At 53.5% G+C, this 18,947-nt stretch overlaps 1 protein-coding gene across 1 annotated transcript in view; it reads left to right on the forward strand.

The window, feature by feature from the left end:
• The window catches only part of RASSF5 (Ras association domain family member 5), a 74,483-nt gene that overhangs the window by 49,723 nt on the left and 5,813 nt on the right, over nucleotides 1-18,947 (forward strand). The window contains exon 3 of the mRNA XM_058275120.2: nucleotides 18,667-18,777. Coding sequence (XP_058131103.1) covers nucleotides 18,667-18,777 — 111 coding nt within the window. The remainder of the gene's footprint in view (nucleotides 1-18,666; nucleotides 18,778-18,947) is intronic.

Raw genomic sequence — 18,947 nt, forward strand, 5'->3', positions numbered from 1 at the left:
CTGCCCTCAACTCGCCAAGTGGCCCAAACCTTGGCATGCTTTCAGGTCTCGGGGTCCCCTTGTGGAGAAACCAGGCCTGTCCTCATCCAGGGTTTCCTCTTCTGGTGGCCCAATTTATCCATCTGAAAGCAGGGGGAACATATACCTGGGGACCGTAGGACCAGGACAAATTGCCCAGGAATCAGGAACATTGCAGAGCCAGGAGGAAGAAAAGAAGTAGTGGCAGAAAACTTCAGGTTTGAGTCCTGAAGCCTTGAGGATGTGCTGGTCACTCCTCTCCTTTCTTGTCCCCAGGCTTTAGCTTATCACTCCCGAGCCTAAATCTCCCATTCTCTTCTGGTTCTAGAGCAAAACTTTCTACAGCCAATAGGTACTCCTCAGCTACCTACAATTTAATATGTTCAGAACCAAACTCCATTCCTTTGCCCATAACTGACTTCTCTCCCTGTCTCTGTTACAGGCAGCCCCACCCTCCTAGTCCCCACTTTTGAAACCTCAGCAGGTCTCCCCCTACCCCCCTTACATCCAGTCTGTCACTGTGGGTTCCACCTCCACTGTGTCACAGGTGTTGGTCCTCTCTGTCTCCCGTCCTACCCAATGTCAGGTGCACATCTCTCACCTGGATGCCCCAGGAGGTCCCTGACCAGTGTCCACCCCGTTGCTCCCCTCTGTGTACCCTGTATACAGCTGCCAGGGACAAATCACTCCTGTATCCCACAGCCATCACGGGCTCCCCTCTGCTTGCAGAGCGAAGCCCATGCTCTTTAGTAGAGCATGCCAAACCTTGTGTTATCTGGCCTCATTCAAAACCCTGTGTTTTTAACTCTGTGAGCTAGAGTGGGGGATACAGAGATGCTGTGGTCTTCACTGTTGCAGACCTTATGGCCTCCAGGCAAGCTGGGTCACAGAGCCTAACTGCTTCTCCCTTTCCCGTCCATGAAGTATTGGAAGAGACTGCCTGAGCACAGGGACATCCAGGTGGAAGACACTGCACCTGCCTGGCAGCCTCGTGGCTCCCATCAGGATGTGGCAGGAGGATGGAGGGGCCGACTCCATCCAGCCTTGGAGAATGGAAGGCTTTGTGCATGAATAGCCTGTGGGGGCTGGGGGCAGGCCGACAGCGACAGAGCTGCCGCGGCAACTGTGAGGGGTGGAGGGGACAAACGGAAGCTCTGAACAGGGGGCCGGGCGAGACTTGGAGGGGTTGTCGCAACCATTGCCCTGTCTGCAAGCAGGCCTACCCATAACCCGTGGCGGGCAGCGGGAGAGCCGCTGTGCTCTCACCCCCACCCTCCCCTGACCCATTTACCCGTCCTTTCTGGTTCAGGATGCCGCACATCGTGACTCAGGCTGTTTGGATCCCTGCTATGTGTGGGGCTACAGTCTCAGAGGCAGAGAAGGTGGGGAGAGAGCATATGCCAGACACTGCACTGGCTGTCAAACCGAAAGATTGGCCCATTCAATAAAGTAACATGAGAAAGGGGGTTACCAAGGGCGAGACCCCCACCTGACGTTATCCAACTCCAAAAACGCAAGCTCTTTCCATTACACATACAGCTTCCTGCGTGAGAGTTAAATCTTGAAAGGCTCCAGCTGAGCTCAAATCACTCACCTCAGACTCCGGTACCTGCCATAGGAAGTTGTTTTTCTCATTCAGCTGATTTCCTGATACTAAATTTCAGGCCTTTTTTTATTTTTTCCTGTTCTAGTCTCAGGAAATCTGGGTCACCGTAATCCATTATCGTCATCCCATCAGCTTCCAGTCCACAAGCCCCACGTTATCAGCCTCATCCCCTGGCTCTGTCCCCAGTGTGACGTGGATGACAGCCGGCTGCTGGGGTCCGCCTGGCACGCTGCGGTGGGGAGTGGGAGGTGGATTTCTCACGCCACAGAGCCGAGGTTCCACATGCCTGCTGCGTGGGCGAGGACAGAGAGGCAGGAGGGCTTGTATGATCACGACATTCACCTACGGCTGGAACAGTGTGGGTTTCTGAGGGAAAAGGTGGGTGCTGGTAGGTCCAGGGAGCTTACAGGACGTTTCCACTTGTAACGTCAGTGCACCCTTCTCTGTGCTCCCCCCAACACCTGGCATAGTTTTCTCTTCTAGTGCTCCCCTTGATGAGACAGGGACCCTATCTTGTTTGTCATTGTGTCCCCAAGTGCCTACGTGTTTGATAAAGCAGCGGTGGGCTTGGTGCTTCTGAACAGGGGAGGAGACTCCCCAGAGAAACAGCAAGCGCGTCGGGGCAAGTGTGTGAAAGCGGACCTCAGGGCTCCCGGAGAGGGAAGCTTGCCAAGATTCTGGGTACGGACGAAAAGGACTTTGCCAGTAACTCTGAAAAGAAAAATGCCCCAGAAAATGCAGGGACCACTTTCCACACATAGAGGGGTCCCCTTCTGTGACGGCTCAGCCATTTGCTGAGGAGGACGAGGGCAGGCCTGGCTGGGTCCCTGAGCCACCTGCTTCCGGCACCTGCTGGCAGGTGTTTTCGTGGTCCTGCCTCAGGTGGGGCCTCTGGAGGGGGTGGAGAGCCTGGAATGGCAGGTCTCCTGCCTGCCTTTCAGCCGTGGGAAGGGTGCAGGTCGGGGAGGAAGGCACTGGTAGGCCTCTCGTTTGTTTTACTTTCTAGCTTAGAGCAAGTGAAAAAACCCCAGTTTGGTGATTCCAGGAGTTTTGAGCAGTTTTGCACACGGTCAAGTGCCGGGGTGGAGTGGCCGGGTACCCGCTGCCCAGGACCCGTGACCTCACGTGGGCGTGACGCCGGGCCTGGGAACCCCGCGAGCTGTGCGCTGCGTTCGGTGCGGCCTCAGGAGGGCCTCTGTAGGCCTCACTTCCTCCTCCTATGAAATGGGAAGACGTGGCCCCCAGCAGAGAACAAGTCCTGAGAGGGACCCAGCATTTGCCCGTGAGCGCCCATGGGGAAGCCCAGAGCCATAAGACCATTTAGAGCAGGGGTTCTTAACCAGCGGTCCGTGAGCTTGAACTGAAATTCAAGAAAGCGTTATTCTTGTGGGGACGTGTTGGTGCGGTGTGCTACAGTTATTAAATAATACACAGTAGAGTGTGGGCTTAGTAAGGGGTCTGTGGATTTTCATCTGACTGGCAAAGGAGTCCGTGGAACAAAAAAGGTTAAGAACCCTGATTCAGAGAACTGCAGATGGGTTGTGAAATAGCACGTCATGCCAATTTTTAGGTTGGGGGTGCATCCATGATTGGAGTCCACGGAGGTATAAGGCTCTGTTTACAGAACTTAGGAATGGCAGGAAATGATTAGAATATGTAATAATAATAAATTAGTAGGCCTTGCGTGTCAGGCGCTGTTCTAAGTGCTTGACATGATAGACATTTAATCCTCATAGCTACTATATGAGATAGGTGCTATTTCTGTTCCTATTTAATAGTGAGAACTCTGAGACACAGAAGGGGGTCGAGTGATGTGCCCAGGGTGACGCAGTAGTAAGTGGCAGGTCCAGGATTTGGACTCAAGCAGTCTAATGCCAGAACCTGTGCTCCTAAGCACTAAGCCATGCTGCCTCTCCTGTAGCTCTTTCCAGAAGTATCCGAGTAGCTGAAACACCAGCAGTGAGGCCACAAGATGCCCAAATGCAACCCCGTGGCAGCAGCGTTCGTCTTGGAACCACCGAGGCTAGCTCACGTTGCCAGGCAATTTAGGGGTAGAAGAAATCAGAGTCCCTGTCCCTTAGCCGGTATGACGCTGTCCGAGTGGGAGGACACACACATGAGAAGAGATTCAAGGCTACTTAATAACCAACCAGGACACATTTCTGCATCACAAATGAAGCCCCAAGCACCTGGGTACCACAAGAACCGTGTGGGGTGGGGCGGGGTGGGGTGGGGTTAGCAGGGCGGGCGGGCAGCATGGGGATGAGAGGGAGCTCGCAGGTGGATGAGAAGAGGGAGGAGATCTAGCATCTTCCCAGCCCCAGAGGCTGAGGGCAGAGGTGGGGCTTCCAGGTAGCTGAGAAGGACCTGGCCTCTCTCGAGACTGGCAGCAAAGGCCCATGTCCTGGCTGCTGGCACAAGTCCCGGCCACCCGGCCCCTCCTAGCACATGTGGGCAGTGCACGTAAGCTGGGAGCTGGGCCCTGCATGCTGCTCTCCACCTCTGAATTATCTGGGTCGTGGACGGAGCCGGATGCCTGGTGCTGCCGGGAGCCCCTGTGGGAGCTGCGGCACAATGCGGGGGGGATGGGGGGGATCTGCTCCTGAAGTCAGGAGCCCAGGAAAGGGCCTCTAATCACACCACTTGGGGCCCGTGGTTCTGCTGGGCAGTTTGGAGGTGGGGAAGGATGATGACTCGAGCCTCAATTCTGGTCTGCTTGGCGCTTCTGCACGGAGCTCTCGGCCTCCATGTCCCCCTGTGAGGCTCAAGTGGGGTCGCGCCTGTGGCGATCTGAGTTCTGTCCATAGGCCATGGGCCTTCCCAGCTCTCCCCGCCTGCCCCAGCGCACAGGGATGGGGTTTTGTTGGACCAGCAGCCCCTGCCCCCTTTCGTCCCAGAGGCAAGGGTGTCATTTGAAATATTTAACAACTGGCCAGCATGGGCCTGGCCGGCAAGAATGGACACCAGCCACCAAGAGCTGGTACAGTCACAGCAGTGCCTGTGGGCAGATGTCAGCCGGCACCGAGGCTCGGTTTCTTAAAAAAAACTGAAAACCACAGCTCTGGGGAGTCATAGTGGCTGCCTACCTGCCTCTGCTCTCCCTGTTTGGGCATCTGCCTCCGTCCCAGGCTCACCTGCTTACAGATTAGAAACTCACAACCTGAGTCCTGGGAGAAGGCTCCAGGGGTCAGCAGGTCCCCGGGCAGTGTTCCACCTGACAGTCTTGAGATGGGTGCTGCCCATGAACCTAGGCTCTCTGCAGAGAAGCCCACCCAAGCATGGGGAGGGGGGCTGCAGAATGTCTAAGAAGAGAGTGCTGCCATCCCCCCATCCAGGCAGGTAGCGTGGGAAGCAGACACCTCCCAATCCTGCTCTGGTGACAAATGCTTGTGGGTGTGGACATGCAGCCCTCGAAATCCCTAGACCACAGGAAAAACGATGCCTCCAGCCAAGGGGAAAGAGTCCAGGGCAGGAGGTTAAATTCTACTCAAGGACCCCTGCTCTAGCAAACCTGTTTTTCTTCTTCGTTGCACTTACCATAGGTAAATTGATTTTCTGTGCAATTATTTAATGTCTTCCTGCAAACTATAAGCTCCATGAGGACAGAGTTTATCTTGTCTGCTCTATTCCTAGAGTCTACCTCAAAGCCTGGCACTTAGTAGGAGCTCAGTAAAGATGTTGACTTACAGAAGATTCCATGGCAATCCCTTTAGGACATACAGATGCCTGGCACATGGTCTCCAATGCATGAGAAGGTTTCTCAGCTTGTAGGAGTTTTCTCATTCTGCTGATTTCAGCCTTACAGCAGGAAGTAGCACACAGAAATAACTGAGAGATGCGGTACCAGAATTCTCTGTCTGATTTACCTGCCAAAACTCTCCTGCTCTTGCGTGCAATGTCTTAATTTATCATAGAAGAGCCAGAGCACTGACAAGAACACTGTCGGGCTATAGGGCACTTGTCCCTGTGGCTTGGAAGGGGCCAGCTGGATCACATGTCACTTAAGCAGTTACTCTAGGCCGCCAGCTGCGACCCATTCTCCTATGAGAGCAGGCCAGCCATGGCAGAGGGACACACAGACAAGAGGCAAGCATCTCCAGTGTAGAGGAGCCTGTGGCCAGCTGAGCAAGGTCCATTCGGCTGAAGCGCACTGCTTTCAGGGAATTACGCCAGTCCTGGGCCCAGGACAGAGAAAACAACGTGGAGGGCAGTCTCCTGATGACTCCCCCTCCTGCAGGTCTGGCATTTGTCATGCCCCCGCCAGCTGCCCTCTGCAGCCTCCTGAGCCCTTGGAGTGGAGGGGAACACCGAGCTGTCCCGGGACGGCCTCAGCAGGGGTCCTAGGCCCAAAGTCAGGTCCATGAAACCTCCCAATGGACCTGGACTCCCTGGGAACTGCATCCAAGCCCAAGAAGGCTCTGAGCCAAACCATCAGGTAGGGCGCCAGAAATCCCCCAGCTGTGCCGGCCTGCAGGAGGAGACAGCTGTAGTGTTCCCCTAACCCTTCCTTTTGCTTCCACATCCATTTCTTTAGGGTTATATGAGGTTGCAAAGCTTTGACCGTGGCTGGCGGTGACAGGGTGAGGGAGAGCAGCTGAAGTGGGTTGGGGTGGGGTGTCCCCTACCTGAATCACTTAAGGACTCAGGGTGAATGCAGGTGGTCAGGCCACTCCACCTGGAGGCCCCGTCCGCTCTGAGCCCAGGCTTCCGTGGCCCTGCTCTCCCACCTGGGGTATCCCTGGGTGGCTCTTGGCAGCCATTCCCCATGGGACCCTCACCTGGCTGTGGTTCCACCTCTGAGCAAGGCCGGGTGGTCCAGGTCATCCTTTGGATTAAGCCGTTTCTCAGTGCCCCTGGCAGGAGGGTGGCCTGGTCCTAGAAAAGGAGCCTGCTCCTGGAGGTCTAGCAATGAGGAGGGCCGACTTGCTTAAAAGCAGGGGGCCGGCTCTTACTTGCTTGGGCTATAGAAAGAAAGGGAACTGTACGGGAAGCAGATAAAGCCAGCTAGTTGCTTGGCCTCCAGGTTCCCCTACCCTTGAAGTCCTCTTTAACTGGGTCTGCAGGAGCCAAGGCCAGACTTGGAGAGAGTGGAGTCTGGGTCGGGGTATTGGGACCCACTCACTCACCTCCTCACCATCCATCCCCCAACTCGCTCCACGCTACTCTGATTCTGGGAATACAGAGAAGGAAAAGATACGACCCGTAACTTTGGGGGGTTCGTGGTCTAATGGGGGAGAGAGGCTTGTGTGCAACTAACACTGCTAAACCAGGAGACGAAACCAAAGCTGTGATAACTGGAACTTAAAACCGGTGTTGTTGGAAAACCCACCGTTGTAGGTAGAAGTGGAGAATTGAGGAGGAAGTTATCCCAAAAGATGAGTCAGTTCCAGGGCCTGGGGGCAAGTTCCAGCAGATGAGTAGGAGGACTTTGTCAGGCTGAATGGGGAGATGGAAAGGCGTCAGCCAGGCGAGGCTGGGGGAGGGGGCAGCACCTGGATGGAAACACAGTGAGGAAGACTAACCTGAAGCAAGACCTTCTAGAAGTATCTTTAGGGAGTGAGAAAACGCCCCCACAGGAAAATTCCTCTGGCTCTCTTGGTAGAATGGGTGCCACCCTCTTCTGTCTGAATTTGCACTTCAGACATCTGAGCTGAAAAGAAATGTGGGAAAGGATTTGGGTCCTCTACCCTCAGAAATAGGCAGAAGACAGAAGTCTCATGTGATTTCTGTTGGTTGTCTCAGAAAGCATTGCAACGACAGAAGCAGGCCATTATATATCCTGCCATGACCTACAGAATTGTATGGGAGAGAGTAAACTACAAGGTAAACTATAATCCATGCTTAGTGGCCAGGCTCTGAAAAGTGTTCACCAATTGCAATGAATGTATGACACTAATGAAGGACATTGTTAATGTGGGTAAATGTGGGTGGTGTGGGGAGCGGGGCATATGGGAATCCCTGTGTTTTTTATGTAACATTTATGTAATCTAAATACCTTTTTTTAAAAAATTAAAAATTAAAAAAAAAAAGGACAGTGTCATGGTCAGGAAGTCCAGGCCTCTTACGAGACCCTTATAAAAACCTGGAACCTTTTAATTTCCCTGCACTTGTTTGGTTTTGGTTTTTCGGTCTGATTTGGGGACTCTTACTTCTTGGAGTTTTCTCTGTTCGATAAGCACGCCTACCGCGTGCAGGGCACTGTTCTGGAAGCTGCCGTCAGGTCCTGCCCTGAGGCGCTTACCCTCTTGGGATGGGGCTACAGGTACTGTGCTCATCTTCAGGGGCAGCCGGGGAAGATCCCCCGCGAGAGGACTCAGAAGCAGCTTTCGTAAGGACAGGGAAGCAGTGGCCCTGGGGGCTGCAGGAGACGGGGGGAGTCCATCAGCGCCTGGAAGAGGGGTCTTTGGGGTTAGGGCGACTGGCTGTCCTGGTTTGCCCAGGACTGCCCCTGTTTTAGCACTGGAAGTCCTGCGTCCTGGGACCCCTCACAGTCCTGACTGGTCATGCTGTGGCGTCCAGCGGACCGCCCCCCAACGCAGCCAAGGGGTACAGCTGGCGGGACTAGGGGCCCACAATACTTTAGCGGCCCACCAAAAGGTTTTAATTGCTTTTAAAATTAAAAAAAAAAAGAAATTTTGGGTTGGAGAAAATGTTTTAATGTGTGCTACTGGTACATTCGTCTTTTATACCAATAAAGTGATAAAACCTAATTTTTCATGATTTTTCATGGAGGAAGGGACCCTGAAGGCAAAAGTGCCCAGGGCCCATGAAAGTCCCGGCGTGGCCTGGCTGAAAGGCAAGAGAATCCCCACGTTGCACCAACCCCCAGTGACCAAACTTTCCCTTGTCCGCCAGGCAAATGACCACTGAGGTTGCTGCCAGCCTTTTTGGTGGGCCTACTGCGTGCCGACTCTGTGCTGAGCACGATGAGATGTGCAATCTCATTTGCTCTCCATGACAAATGGAAAAAGAAGGCCTTGTTATCTGCATTTCTCAGACAGAGAAATCCGAGTCTCGGGGAGATGGCCTTGGCCAGGCGCAGAGACGAGCAAGCACGGCCCGCAGAGGCCAGCCTCGTCCCACGTGTGGGGCCAGCCGGTCTGGCGGAGAGCAGGGGCCCTGGAGAAGACCAGTGTCTTTCTCAGCGAGTTGTTGAGGGGATTAAATAGAATCGGGAGTGTGAAGGCCCTAGAGCAGTGCCTTGGTGCCTTTTATTATTAAAACTTGGCACAGGCGGGGCTTGAACCCAGGTCCCTGGGACTCCAAAACCACAGGCTTTCGTGACCTCCCATGTGGGGCGCTGTGGCCTGGAGCCGGCCCAGCCCGGATGGCCTGCTCGTGCTCGTGGACTGAGAGGCAGCCTGAAGGAGGAGGGTGTGGGGCGGGGGCACGGCCGGGGACACGCTGGCCCCTCAGGAGGCCTCTGGCGTGACCGTCGTCGCGCCCGCGTGCAGAAGCTGGTCTGGTTGTGTAGAGAGCCGCAGAGGCCCTGCGTCCCGCACGGCTGCGCTCGTCTTGGTATTTCACGGTGCACGCACCTCCCCTCCTCAGGTACCCTGTGGGCCCCCAAGCCCGGGGACCGCCCCTCGTCTGTTCCTCCGTCCCCCAAGTGCCCTTCACAGCCTCGCTCGTAGGCAGTTAGTTACTGTTGCCTGACGGTCTACGCTGCCCATCTGCTCTACATGTCTGTGCGGGGGACTTCGGCTGTCTCGTGCCAGTTTCCCAAACCCCCTTTCTTTTTCCCGGCTCCTCCTCTCCATGCTCCACAGAGCTGCTCAGAGGTCACAGGGTCTGGTTGCGCCCTGACTCTGTGCTGAGGCCCCTTCCTTGCCCCTAGGGGAGAACACAGTTTAGGAGTTTAGGAGATTCCAACCCTTTTACTTCTGGATGTTGGACAGCTCCTCAGGGGCAGCCAGGAATAAATCCCTTCACTGCCCAGAGCCGGGCTGCGGAAGCCGCCGGAACGCAGGCCCTTCAGGACTGGGGGGCCTCTGCGCGGGGGCCTCCTCCTTCCCATCTGGCCGAGGCCAGGGCCAAGGGGCCCGTGAGCCTCAGTGTGGTGAGAGCCCAGACAGCTGGGGTTCCGCCCCTCCCCTTCAGGGGTTCCCATTTTGGACCGGTCTAACGGGAACACCAGGCGTTTGGGGTCAGCAGAGGATTTGGGCAGCAGGTCCGACTGGGAACCCTGCAACTCTCCTCCCTGACAAAAGCCTGGAGGTGCCTCCCAGCCAAGGGCAGAAGAATTGCTGCGGACAGATTTGCTAAGAGCCGAGAAAGAGGAAATGTGGCGAAAGCTCACGGTGAATGACTTCCGGGGTATTGTTTTGTTTTCTTGACTTGCAGGAGTTAAGAAGGCATAGAGCTACTTGAGCTTGGCTAAGATGGGGTCTTACAGAGGCCCAGAGTAAACAGGTGGCAAGCAGTGAGAAAAGCAGCGTTGCAGAGGCGAGAAACAGTCTTCTTAGTACCGTCCCGGGAGCCCAGTGCTTCCTACTGCAGTTCAGACATGCCCAGCATGTTCCCAGAGGCCCCCATCCCCACACCCAATTCTCTGAAATAGAAGAGGAAGCAGTGATGAAAAAACCCACCGATCTTATGTTTAGACCTTAGAGCTGCAAAAGGACCTTGGAGCTTCTCTGGTCTCACTTCGTCATTCACAGATGAGGAAATGGAGGTCTTCGGGGGGGAAGTGACTCACAGAGGTCACAGGTCACTTGATGGTTTTGCCATTGCTTTCTGATCAGCAGGAGGAGGCGGGCCACAGGGCTGGCTTCCAGCCCAAGCCCACAGTCCTGTACCACCCCCACCTTCTCTCTTGGGCCTCCTCGGGGTGCAGGTTGGTGTCGGTCCTCCTGAACGGACTCTGACGTCCACTGCGGCGCTCTGGGCTGTGGCTCACTCAGGCGGCTCTGCCCTCTCCCTGCCAACCAGTCAGCAGGTACTTTTCAGATACCGCCTTGGAGGTCATCTGAGCGCAGCCGAGCCCCGCAGGGGATGCAAAGGAAGCATAAGCTTTAGACATAAAATCTATCACCTCCAGGTACCATCTAACTGGGGAGGTGGCATTAACACATGTGAAACAATAATTTAAAAATAAAAGGCAGAATATAATGAGATGCCAACTTTGGTCACCTTCATAGGCCCTTGCAGTCATCGATTTAATATTAGCAAGCAGCTGCAGAGGTCCATGATATGGGTCATTTGCAGCTTTGCTCTGATAGGAATTTTCAGCTGTGGGGGCTGGTGTTTGGGAGGCAGCCACGGGGCTGGTGAGAGAGCCTTGCTGCCCACCTGTATTCCTGCCCTCAGCCAACTTGGTTGTCTCCTCATGGGAGAACGGAGGGGAGTAAGGATCCCAGTGGAGTGATAAACCCTTTGTCTACTCATGAAAAAATGTTCATTAAGTGAAAGTGAAGTTACAAAAGGCCCATTAACTAAGTGGTGGGAGGAAATGCACAGGAAATGTATGACTCTCAACAGAAGTATGATTCAGGAGAAAGGCAGGAAACTGTACCTGCATGTGGAATTAAAATGTCAGGGATCTGTTATATTAAGAGTGCTGCAAATGAGAGGAGGTTGCTAAGGGCTGGAGAAATTTCATGGGGAAACCACATGGAGAAGATGGAACTTTAGGATTCTAATTATAGGGGAGAAAAAGAGCTGCGTATTCTAGGCAGGGCAAACAGCTCAAGCAACAGTGTAGATTCCACAGTGAATATGGAATATTCCATACTGAATATAAAACACTCATTCTATGCCTGCTTTTGCGCTACAACAGCAGAGTTGAGTAGTTGCACCAGATACTATATTTTAGGCAAAGTCTAAAATACTATCTGACCCTTTACCATCGCTGGTCTAGAGGAAGAAATGAATGAACTCTGTGTGCATATGGTAGAATATGTGCTGGAGGAAAGTGAAATAAGGGATTGGCTCAGGACATAAGGTTTTGTATGCCTGGATGCTGGTTACAGTACATGCCCTTGGATGGGTTTGATAATTGCCAAAAACCTTTTTAAATCTCCTTCACTTTTACGTTTGCATCTACCCTATGAGGCAATAAAGGATTTTTATCCCGAATTTATTTATGAAACTGAGGCTTAAAGAAGTTATCTGACTTCCCCAAGATCACATAGTACATGGGAGTCAGAACCCACACACTTATGTTCATTCTGCAGTTATTTACTGATCCCAGGCTGTTTTCCAGATTAGAATGAGACCCTGGGATACTGTGGTGGACAAGACAAGCTTAAGCACTTCTGTTACAGAGCTCAGTCTAAATTAAAATCCAAATTCCCGGGAGAAACAGACTTCTTTCCCCTCTGTAGGCAATGGGGTGACACTGAAAGTTCTTGAGCAAGTATTATTCTCTGCTAAGAGACAAGGGGCATAAAGAAGAAATGGAAGTCAGGTGTGTGTCATTAAGGAACTTCAGTCTGTTTGGAGAGAAAAATTGAGACAGATGATCTACTTGGAGGTTAATGAAAGTAGACGCATATTTAAGTGCCAGATAGTATAGTGTTAGCTTTAGATGGAGGTCAGCTTTAGCCTTACTGAGCCTCAGTTTCCTCATCTGTAGTATGAGTATAAATAGTGCATTCCTCGTAAAGTTGCTGTGAGGACAAAATTAGCTAATTTATGCTGTATTAGTCAGCCAAAGGGGTGCTGCTGCAAAATACCAGAAATTGGTTGGTTTTTATAAAGGGTGTTTATTTGGGGTGGAAGCTTACAGATACCAGGCCATAAACAATAAGTTACTTCCCTCACCAAAGTCTATTTTCCCGTGTTGGAGCAAGATGGCTGCCGACGTCTGTGAGGGTTCAGGCTTCCTGGGTTCCTCTGGGCTCAGCTGTAGACTAAGAGGCTCTCTAGGCTTTGCCTCTCTCCACAAGGCCAGCTGTAGACTACCAGGCAAATGGCTCTGTCTCTGGGGCTCCAGCTTCAGCATCAAACTCCAGCATCAAAATTCCAACATTAAAAGCCCTCAACTCTTTCCTTTGCCATGCCCTTTATCCCTAACGATGTGGCCCAATCAAAGCCCCAGTCATAACTCCATCATGGCCAGGTACAGACCAGGTTACAGACATAATCCAATATCTGTTTTTGGAATTCATAACCATATCAAACTGCTACATATGCTAAGAAGTTAGACCAGTGCCTGCCCCGTAGTTAGCTCTAATAATGTCCTCCAGGCCGGCAGTGGTCAGAGAGGCCTTCATGAGAAAAGAGGCGCTTCAGCCAGGCCTTGCCGGATGAAGGGACTGCCTGTGGTGAAGTGGGTTGAGCAGTGTCCCCCAAATTCATGTCCTCCGGCACCTCAGAATGGGACCTCATTGGGAAACAGGGTCTTTGCAGAATAATTAAGGTAAGGACTGGCCCTAAATCCGATGACCGGTGCCCTCGTAAGAGATGGAAAAGGTCACATGGACACCGCGGAAAGGCAGCCGTGGGGAGGCAGAGGGAGGCAGAGACCGTGCTGCCACAAACCACGGAACGCCTGGCACCTCAGCTGCCGGGGTCGAGGAAGGCTCTCCCCCAGCGCCTTCAGAGGGAGCCAGGCCCTGCCAGCGCCTGGGCTTTGAACTTCTGGCCTCCAGAACCAGGAAGGAATAAATTCCTGTCATGTTAAGCCACCCAGTTAGTGGTCATTTGCCACGGCAGCCCAGGAAACAGCTGGGCCCTCGGGAATGGTAGGATGAAAGCAGTGTAGTGGGAGAAGAGTTGGCAAGGGGGAGGGAGGACGAGTGGAGCTTCTGGCAAAAACGCGGTTGGTGTGATTTATGGTGAGGAAAGGTGGGCTTGGAGGTACCTGCTGGACTCCAGCCGCCTCGGCCTCCGTCCCTCCCGGGGTGGCTCCTCGTTGTTGGCGCTTCCGCCGGCTGCTCTGGGCCCACCTTGGGAACTGGAAGCCCCAGGACTGACTCAGAGCATCTTCTTCCAGAGCACCGGGCCACTCCCCAGAACCAAAATTAAGACCACATATGTCATTTATTAGAATGTGGAACTGGCCAATTGTGTGTGTGTGTTTTAAAAGATAAAATAAGGGAAAATTCAACTTAGGGTAAGTTTCCTCTGAGATAGGCTCCAGACCACAAGAAGTATTTTGTTGTTAAGGGTAGCTTTTGCACGTGTGCTTACACAGATTCTATTTTTTTTTTCTTTATTAGAGAAGCCGCAGGGGTGCTGGTGCAAAATACCAGAAATCTTTTGGCTTTTATAAAGGGTATTTATTTGGGGTAGAAGCTTACGGTTACTAGGCCATAAAGCGTGTGTTACTTCCCTCACCAAAGTCTGTTGCCACATGTTGGAGCAAGATGGCCTCAGGGGTTCAGGCTTCCTGGGTCCCTCTCTTCCTGGGACTCATTTCTCTCCAGGCTCAGCACCTCTGCTATCTCCACAAGGCCAGCTGTAGAGTATTAGGCGACTGGCTCTGTCTCTCTGCCCAGGGCTGCTTCTGTCTAAGGAGCTGTCACTATTCCTCCGTGTTCTTCTCCTGTGTGTTCACTTCCCAGGCTCCAGCTCAAAACTCCAACTAACTCCTCTGCTCTGCCATGTAGATTTTTTTTTGTTGCCATTGTTGTTTTTTAAAGATTTATTTTTTATTTATTTCTTTCCCCTTCCCCCCAGTTGTCTGTTCTCTGTGTCCATTTGCTGTGTGTTCTTCTGTGTCCGCTTGTATTCTTGTCAGTGGCATCAGGAATCTGTGTCTTGTTTTGTTGCATCATTTGCTGTATCAGCTCTCCGTGTGGGTGGCACCGTTCCTGGGAAGGCTGCACTCTCTTTCGCGCTGGGCGGCTCTCCTTACGGGGCGCACTCCTTGAACGTGGGGCTCCCCTTTGCGGGGGTCACCCCCATGTGGCACGGCACTCCTCGCGCACATCAGCATTGTGCATGGGCCAGCTCCACACGGGTCAGGAGGCCCTGGGGATCAAACCCTGTATGGTAGGCAGACGCTCTATCAGTTGAACCAAATCCACTTCCCTGCTGTGTAGTTTTATCTTTGATTCCCCTCCCACCAGGGGCGTGGGGACTCAATGTCCTACTGACGTGGACCAGTCAAAGCCCTAATCATAATTTAATTGTGCCCAGGTACAGACCACTTTACAAACATAATCCAATATCTATTTTTGGAATTTATAACCATATCAAACTGCTACACTGAGGGTTTACAGAACAATCAGTGTTAATGGTATTTTAATGGAAAAGTTTAAGAATCACTGTCTTGGGGAAATCTCTGCCCTGACCACAAGCACGGAGTCTCTTCACTTGGCTGCATCCCAGTAACCTTGAGAGGTAGAGGAGAAACGGGCCTTTTCCACAGCTTAGGGCACATATGAACCCAAATCTATTTTTCACCAGTGCCCTGGACATGCCGGCTGCATTGGGAATAGCCAAACCATCTGCCACAACACCAGGGCCCTACTCAGAGTAGACAAATCCCAGGCCAGATGCACTGAGCTGTGTAGCACCCGGCAGAGGGGACACCTCCTAGACCAGTGCCTGGATTTGTTAAATCGTAACAGAATTCCCTATTCCGTCTCCATCTTTGGTTGCCCCAGGAGACAAAACTTTATCTGCCTGGGTTCTTGCATCTTACCCCTGGACCAAGGCAAATATTTTACCTCTGAAGTCTTCAGAACCTGGTGGATGAATAGAAACTGAGGTCTTTGTCCTACCCTCTGAAAATGATTCTTTAACTTGTTCATACAGTGGATGCTGCCTTTTAGGTAAAGCTAAGGGCCAGTGGATATCCAGGGACACCTAAGTGGTAACTCTTTGCAGCTGGAGTTCTGGAATTACCTATGAGAAGTCTACCTGTGGTTCTCAAACTTTGCTACATACTAGAATCCCCAGGGTGTGTGTGTGTTAAAAATCCCTATGTCCAAGCTGCACCCCAGACCAATTAAATCAGAATCTCTGGGGGTGGCGAATCTCAGAATCTCTATATCAGAGGGGGAGTGGGGCCCTGGTGGCAATTCTTTTTAAAGATCCCCAGGTGATTCCACGATGCAGCCAAGTCCAAGAATCACTGGTCTAGATTCTCTGCTAGCTCTTGGTTGGGAAAAAGACCTGTGAGCCCTAGCGGCTGTAGCCTGCTGGCTGTCTGGGTGCCCACGTTGACAGAACATGTGTGCCAGATTTGGTGTGGGCAGTAGCCACCCCCGACCTGGGTGCTGACATCCCACGGGTGTGAGATTGGTGCCCTCACACGGGCTCCTGCCCTCCCAGAAGGGGCCCTCCCCATCGCCCCAAAGGCCCCCCTTGGATGGGTGAGGTCTGGGGTGCTTTCTTCCGCCTCAGTCCTGGAAGGCGGGGGTGCCTGCAGCTGCTTGCGTCACTTCCCCAGGTTTGCGGTGGGAAAGGGAGAGAATATATGGGTTTATCTACTGAAGAAAAGGGGAACAGGAAGAAGAAAGCGCAGATGAAGGCAGAGCTGTGTCTTGCTGTATTCAAAACCGGGCCTGGAACTCTGACCTTTGAAAGCCACAGCACAGCTGCCTTAGCTTACAGGGCAGTGGCTGCGGCCCATCGGAAACTGTGAGAGGCGACCCTCCCTTTCCATCATGTAATTCTTCTTTGGTAGGTGGAGCAACAGCCTGCATCCTTCAGAGAGAGGCAGAACAGACAAGATAATAGCGAACCGACAACTGGTCCTTCTGGAGGCTCCCAGAGGGCAGGGCGGGAAAGGACCCTGGCCAGGGGCGGTGGTCCCCGAGAGCTGTACCTGGTCGGGGGGTGCTGAGAAGAGGTTGCTCCAGGAGCCAATGGAGGAAAGGGGTGAGGAATGAGAGGGTCCGTTTTGCAAGGCCCTGGATTAATGATCAACATTGACTGTGTAGAATCTGCCAGGCTCACACCTGACACTCACCTCAAGCAGGTGGGAGCTGTCCTGGGGAGTGACCTCCTTTGGGTGGTCTTTGAAAGGATCAAGGTCCAGCAGAGGCCCGAGCGGGCACGTGGGGAAGGGCTGGGCCCTGCATCCTGGCAGCTGCTCCCCGCCCTGGAGGCAAAAAGGCCACCTTTACAGGGGACACACACCCTCGGGCCCCGAGGCCGCTGCGGCCTGACCCACAGATGAGACACACCTTGAGGGGGCATTTCACGGGTCAGGTGATCAATAGGCCTTGGCTTAGCAGCGGCTCATCCCACCCTGCGAGGTGGCCTTTCAGTGGTCCTTTGAGGAGTGTGGGCCAGCCCTTTTGTCCTGGGGGTGGCCAGTGGGTGAGTTGAGAAAGGCATGGGCTCCAGACTTAGAAGGACTTGATTCCAGTCCTTGCTTGGCCCCTTACCAGCACATTCTGTAACCTCTCTGAGCCTCTGCTTTCTAATCTGTGAAGGAGGAGGAACATATGTCATAGGTAGGAGAAGACACACGACGGTGCCAAGTCCAGGGCTGTGATCCTCAGCAACCCTGCAGGAAAAGTACAGAGCGGAGGAAGCAGGCTGGGGAAGGCGCTGTGTTGGGGAGAGGGTGTAGGCTGTTGTCATCTGTGCCGCGTGATGGGAGGGTACAGCCACTCATCCCCAGCCACGCCAGCTCCTCTTGGCAGCTGGAGAGCTTGACGCTGTATTGGCTCTCTGGGATTAGAAAGTGGGAGAAGGAAGTGATGGCGTGCTGTTCAGGGCGCCACGTCTCCCACCGATAGGCTTGTGAAGGGAAGGTGGGGGCAGGCTCTGTTGTGGGTGCTCCTTTGTATACAGCGGGCTGGCGTGGTGATGTCAGGGCAGCTGAGCCAAACAGGGACACCCACAGACGGCCCAAAGAGCAAGGGTTCCCAGCTCTCCCCCTGTCATGCTGTGAGGCTGTGCAAGAGTCACCTTGTCCCCTGGGCCTCAGTTTCTCCCATTTGTCAAAGGAAAATCCTGACCCGTCCCGAGTCTGCTAGGTTTTTAAGATCAGGCCGGGTGGGTTTTGACCAACCTGTTCCACTAAACTGGCTTCCACGCTCACAGGCACGTGGGGACAGCATCAAGACAAAACCAGGGCGTGGGTGGTGGTGATGTGGAGAGAAATCTGGGGAACTGACCCAGGGACAGCGTTGTTTAGACCCTGGGATGCACTGCTCAAACTACCCCCACAGTGCAAAGGACACTGAGCCCTCAGCTTCGTCCTTCCCTGACCCTTCCCCGACCCTTCCCCAGGGAATGTGTGAGAAAATGAGTCATGATGCCAGAAAAAGAACGCGGCAGGGCAACCTGCACTCTCCTTCACGTCCGCACACACGAACGTGGGCTTCGGGCAGGTTCCTGGACTCCTCTCACCTCAGCTGTCTCGCCTGTAAAACAGGGATGTAAACTAGAGCTCGCAGGGCTGTGTTTTGTCCTCAGTGAGACACCGAAACTGAGCACTGGGCACCGAGGAGGTATTCGGGAAATGCTGGGTGTCCCTACAGCCCAGGAGAGACGGCTTGTCTCCTTGGTTATCCTAGAGGGCTCCAGCCCCCACCCCGGGTCACTCCTTCACTTGCTAGGTACCTGTTTACTCTTTATGTGCAAAGCACTGTGGCCAGTCACATGTCCATGGGCCCTCAGCCCTCTGGGTCTGGGGAGTTGTTGCCACTCCCATCAGCAGAGGCTGGCGCCGTGTGTGCAGGCCTGGCCTCCAGCTTTCTTGCTGCTTCTTGGAGCTGGAGCATGGCTTTCATTTCTTCGCATCTCCCACCTAAAAGCGTCTTATCCATAGTAACCCTCAGGAAGCAAAGGCAGCCCTGCTAATTCTCAGAATTCTCACTCATGGCCAATGCCAGGTGCTTTCACACTAGTCTCAACAACCCAGGATGGGGCGTAGGTATTGTTCCCATTTCACCGTGAGGAGACTGAGGCTTCGAGAGCTTTAAATGACTTCCCTGTAGGCAGCTGGCCAGGCAGTGGTACAGCTGGGATTTGACCTTTTCTGGTTCCTACTCTGAGTCCATGCAATTACTTTCACCCTGTGGGGCTGGTGCTCCCTTCTTCTGGGTCAGAGAAGCCCTTGGAAGGGTGTGTCTGTCCCCTTCTCAGCCCGACAACCTCTGTACACCCTCTCCCACTTCTCTGTGTTGCAGAATGTCTGTAAACCCGCGGAGGAGACGCGGCACCCACCCACACTGCAGGAGATCAAGCAGAAGATCGAGAGCTACAACGCCCGGGAGAAGAACTGCCTGGGCATGAAGCTGGTGAGCAGGGTCCCTGCTCCCCACCCAGCACCCGCTCCACTGCCCCATCTGATGTGGCTCCTGGGCCCCCCCTTGGAGTCTGCGGCTACCCCTTTGTAGACCCCACCCTTTCTTCAGGGACTCTAGACCCTCAGGGGCCATGGGCGGCTGGCAGCGGGGGCCACACATGG

Source organism: Dasypus novemcinctus, chromosome 13 (assembly GCF_030445035.2).
Source record: "Dasypus novemcinctus isolate mDasNov1 chromosome 13, mDasNov1.1.hap2, whole genome shotgun sequence".
NCBI classification, from domain to species: Eukaryota; Metazoa; Chordata; class Mammalia; order Cingulata; family Dasypodidae; genus Dasypus; species Dasypus novemcinctus.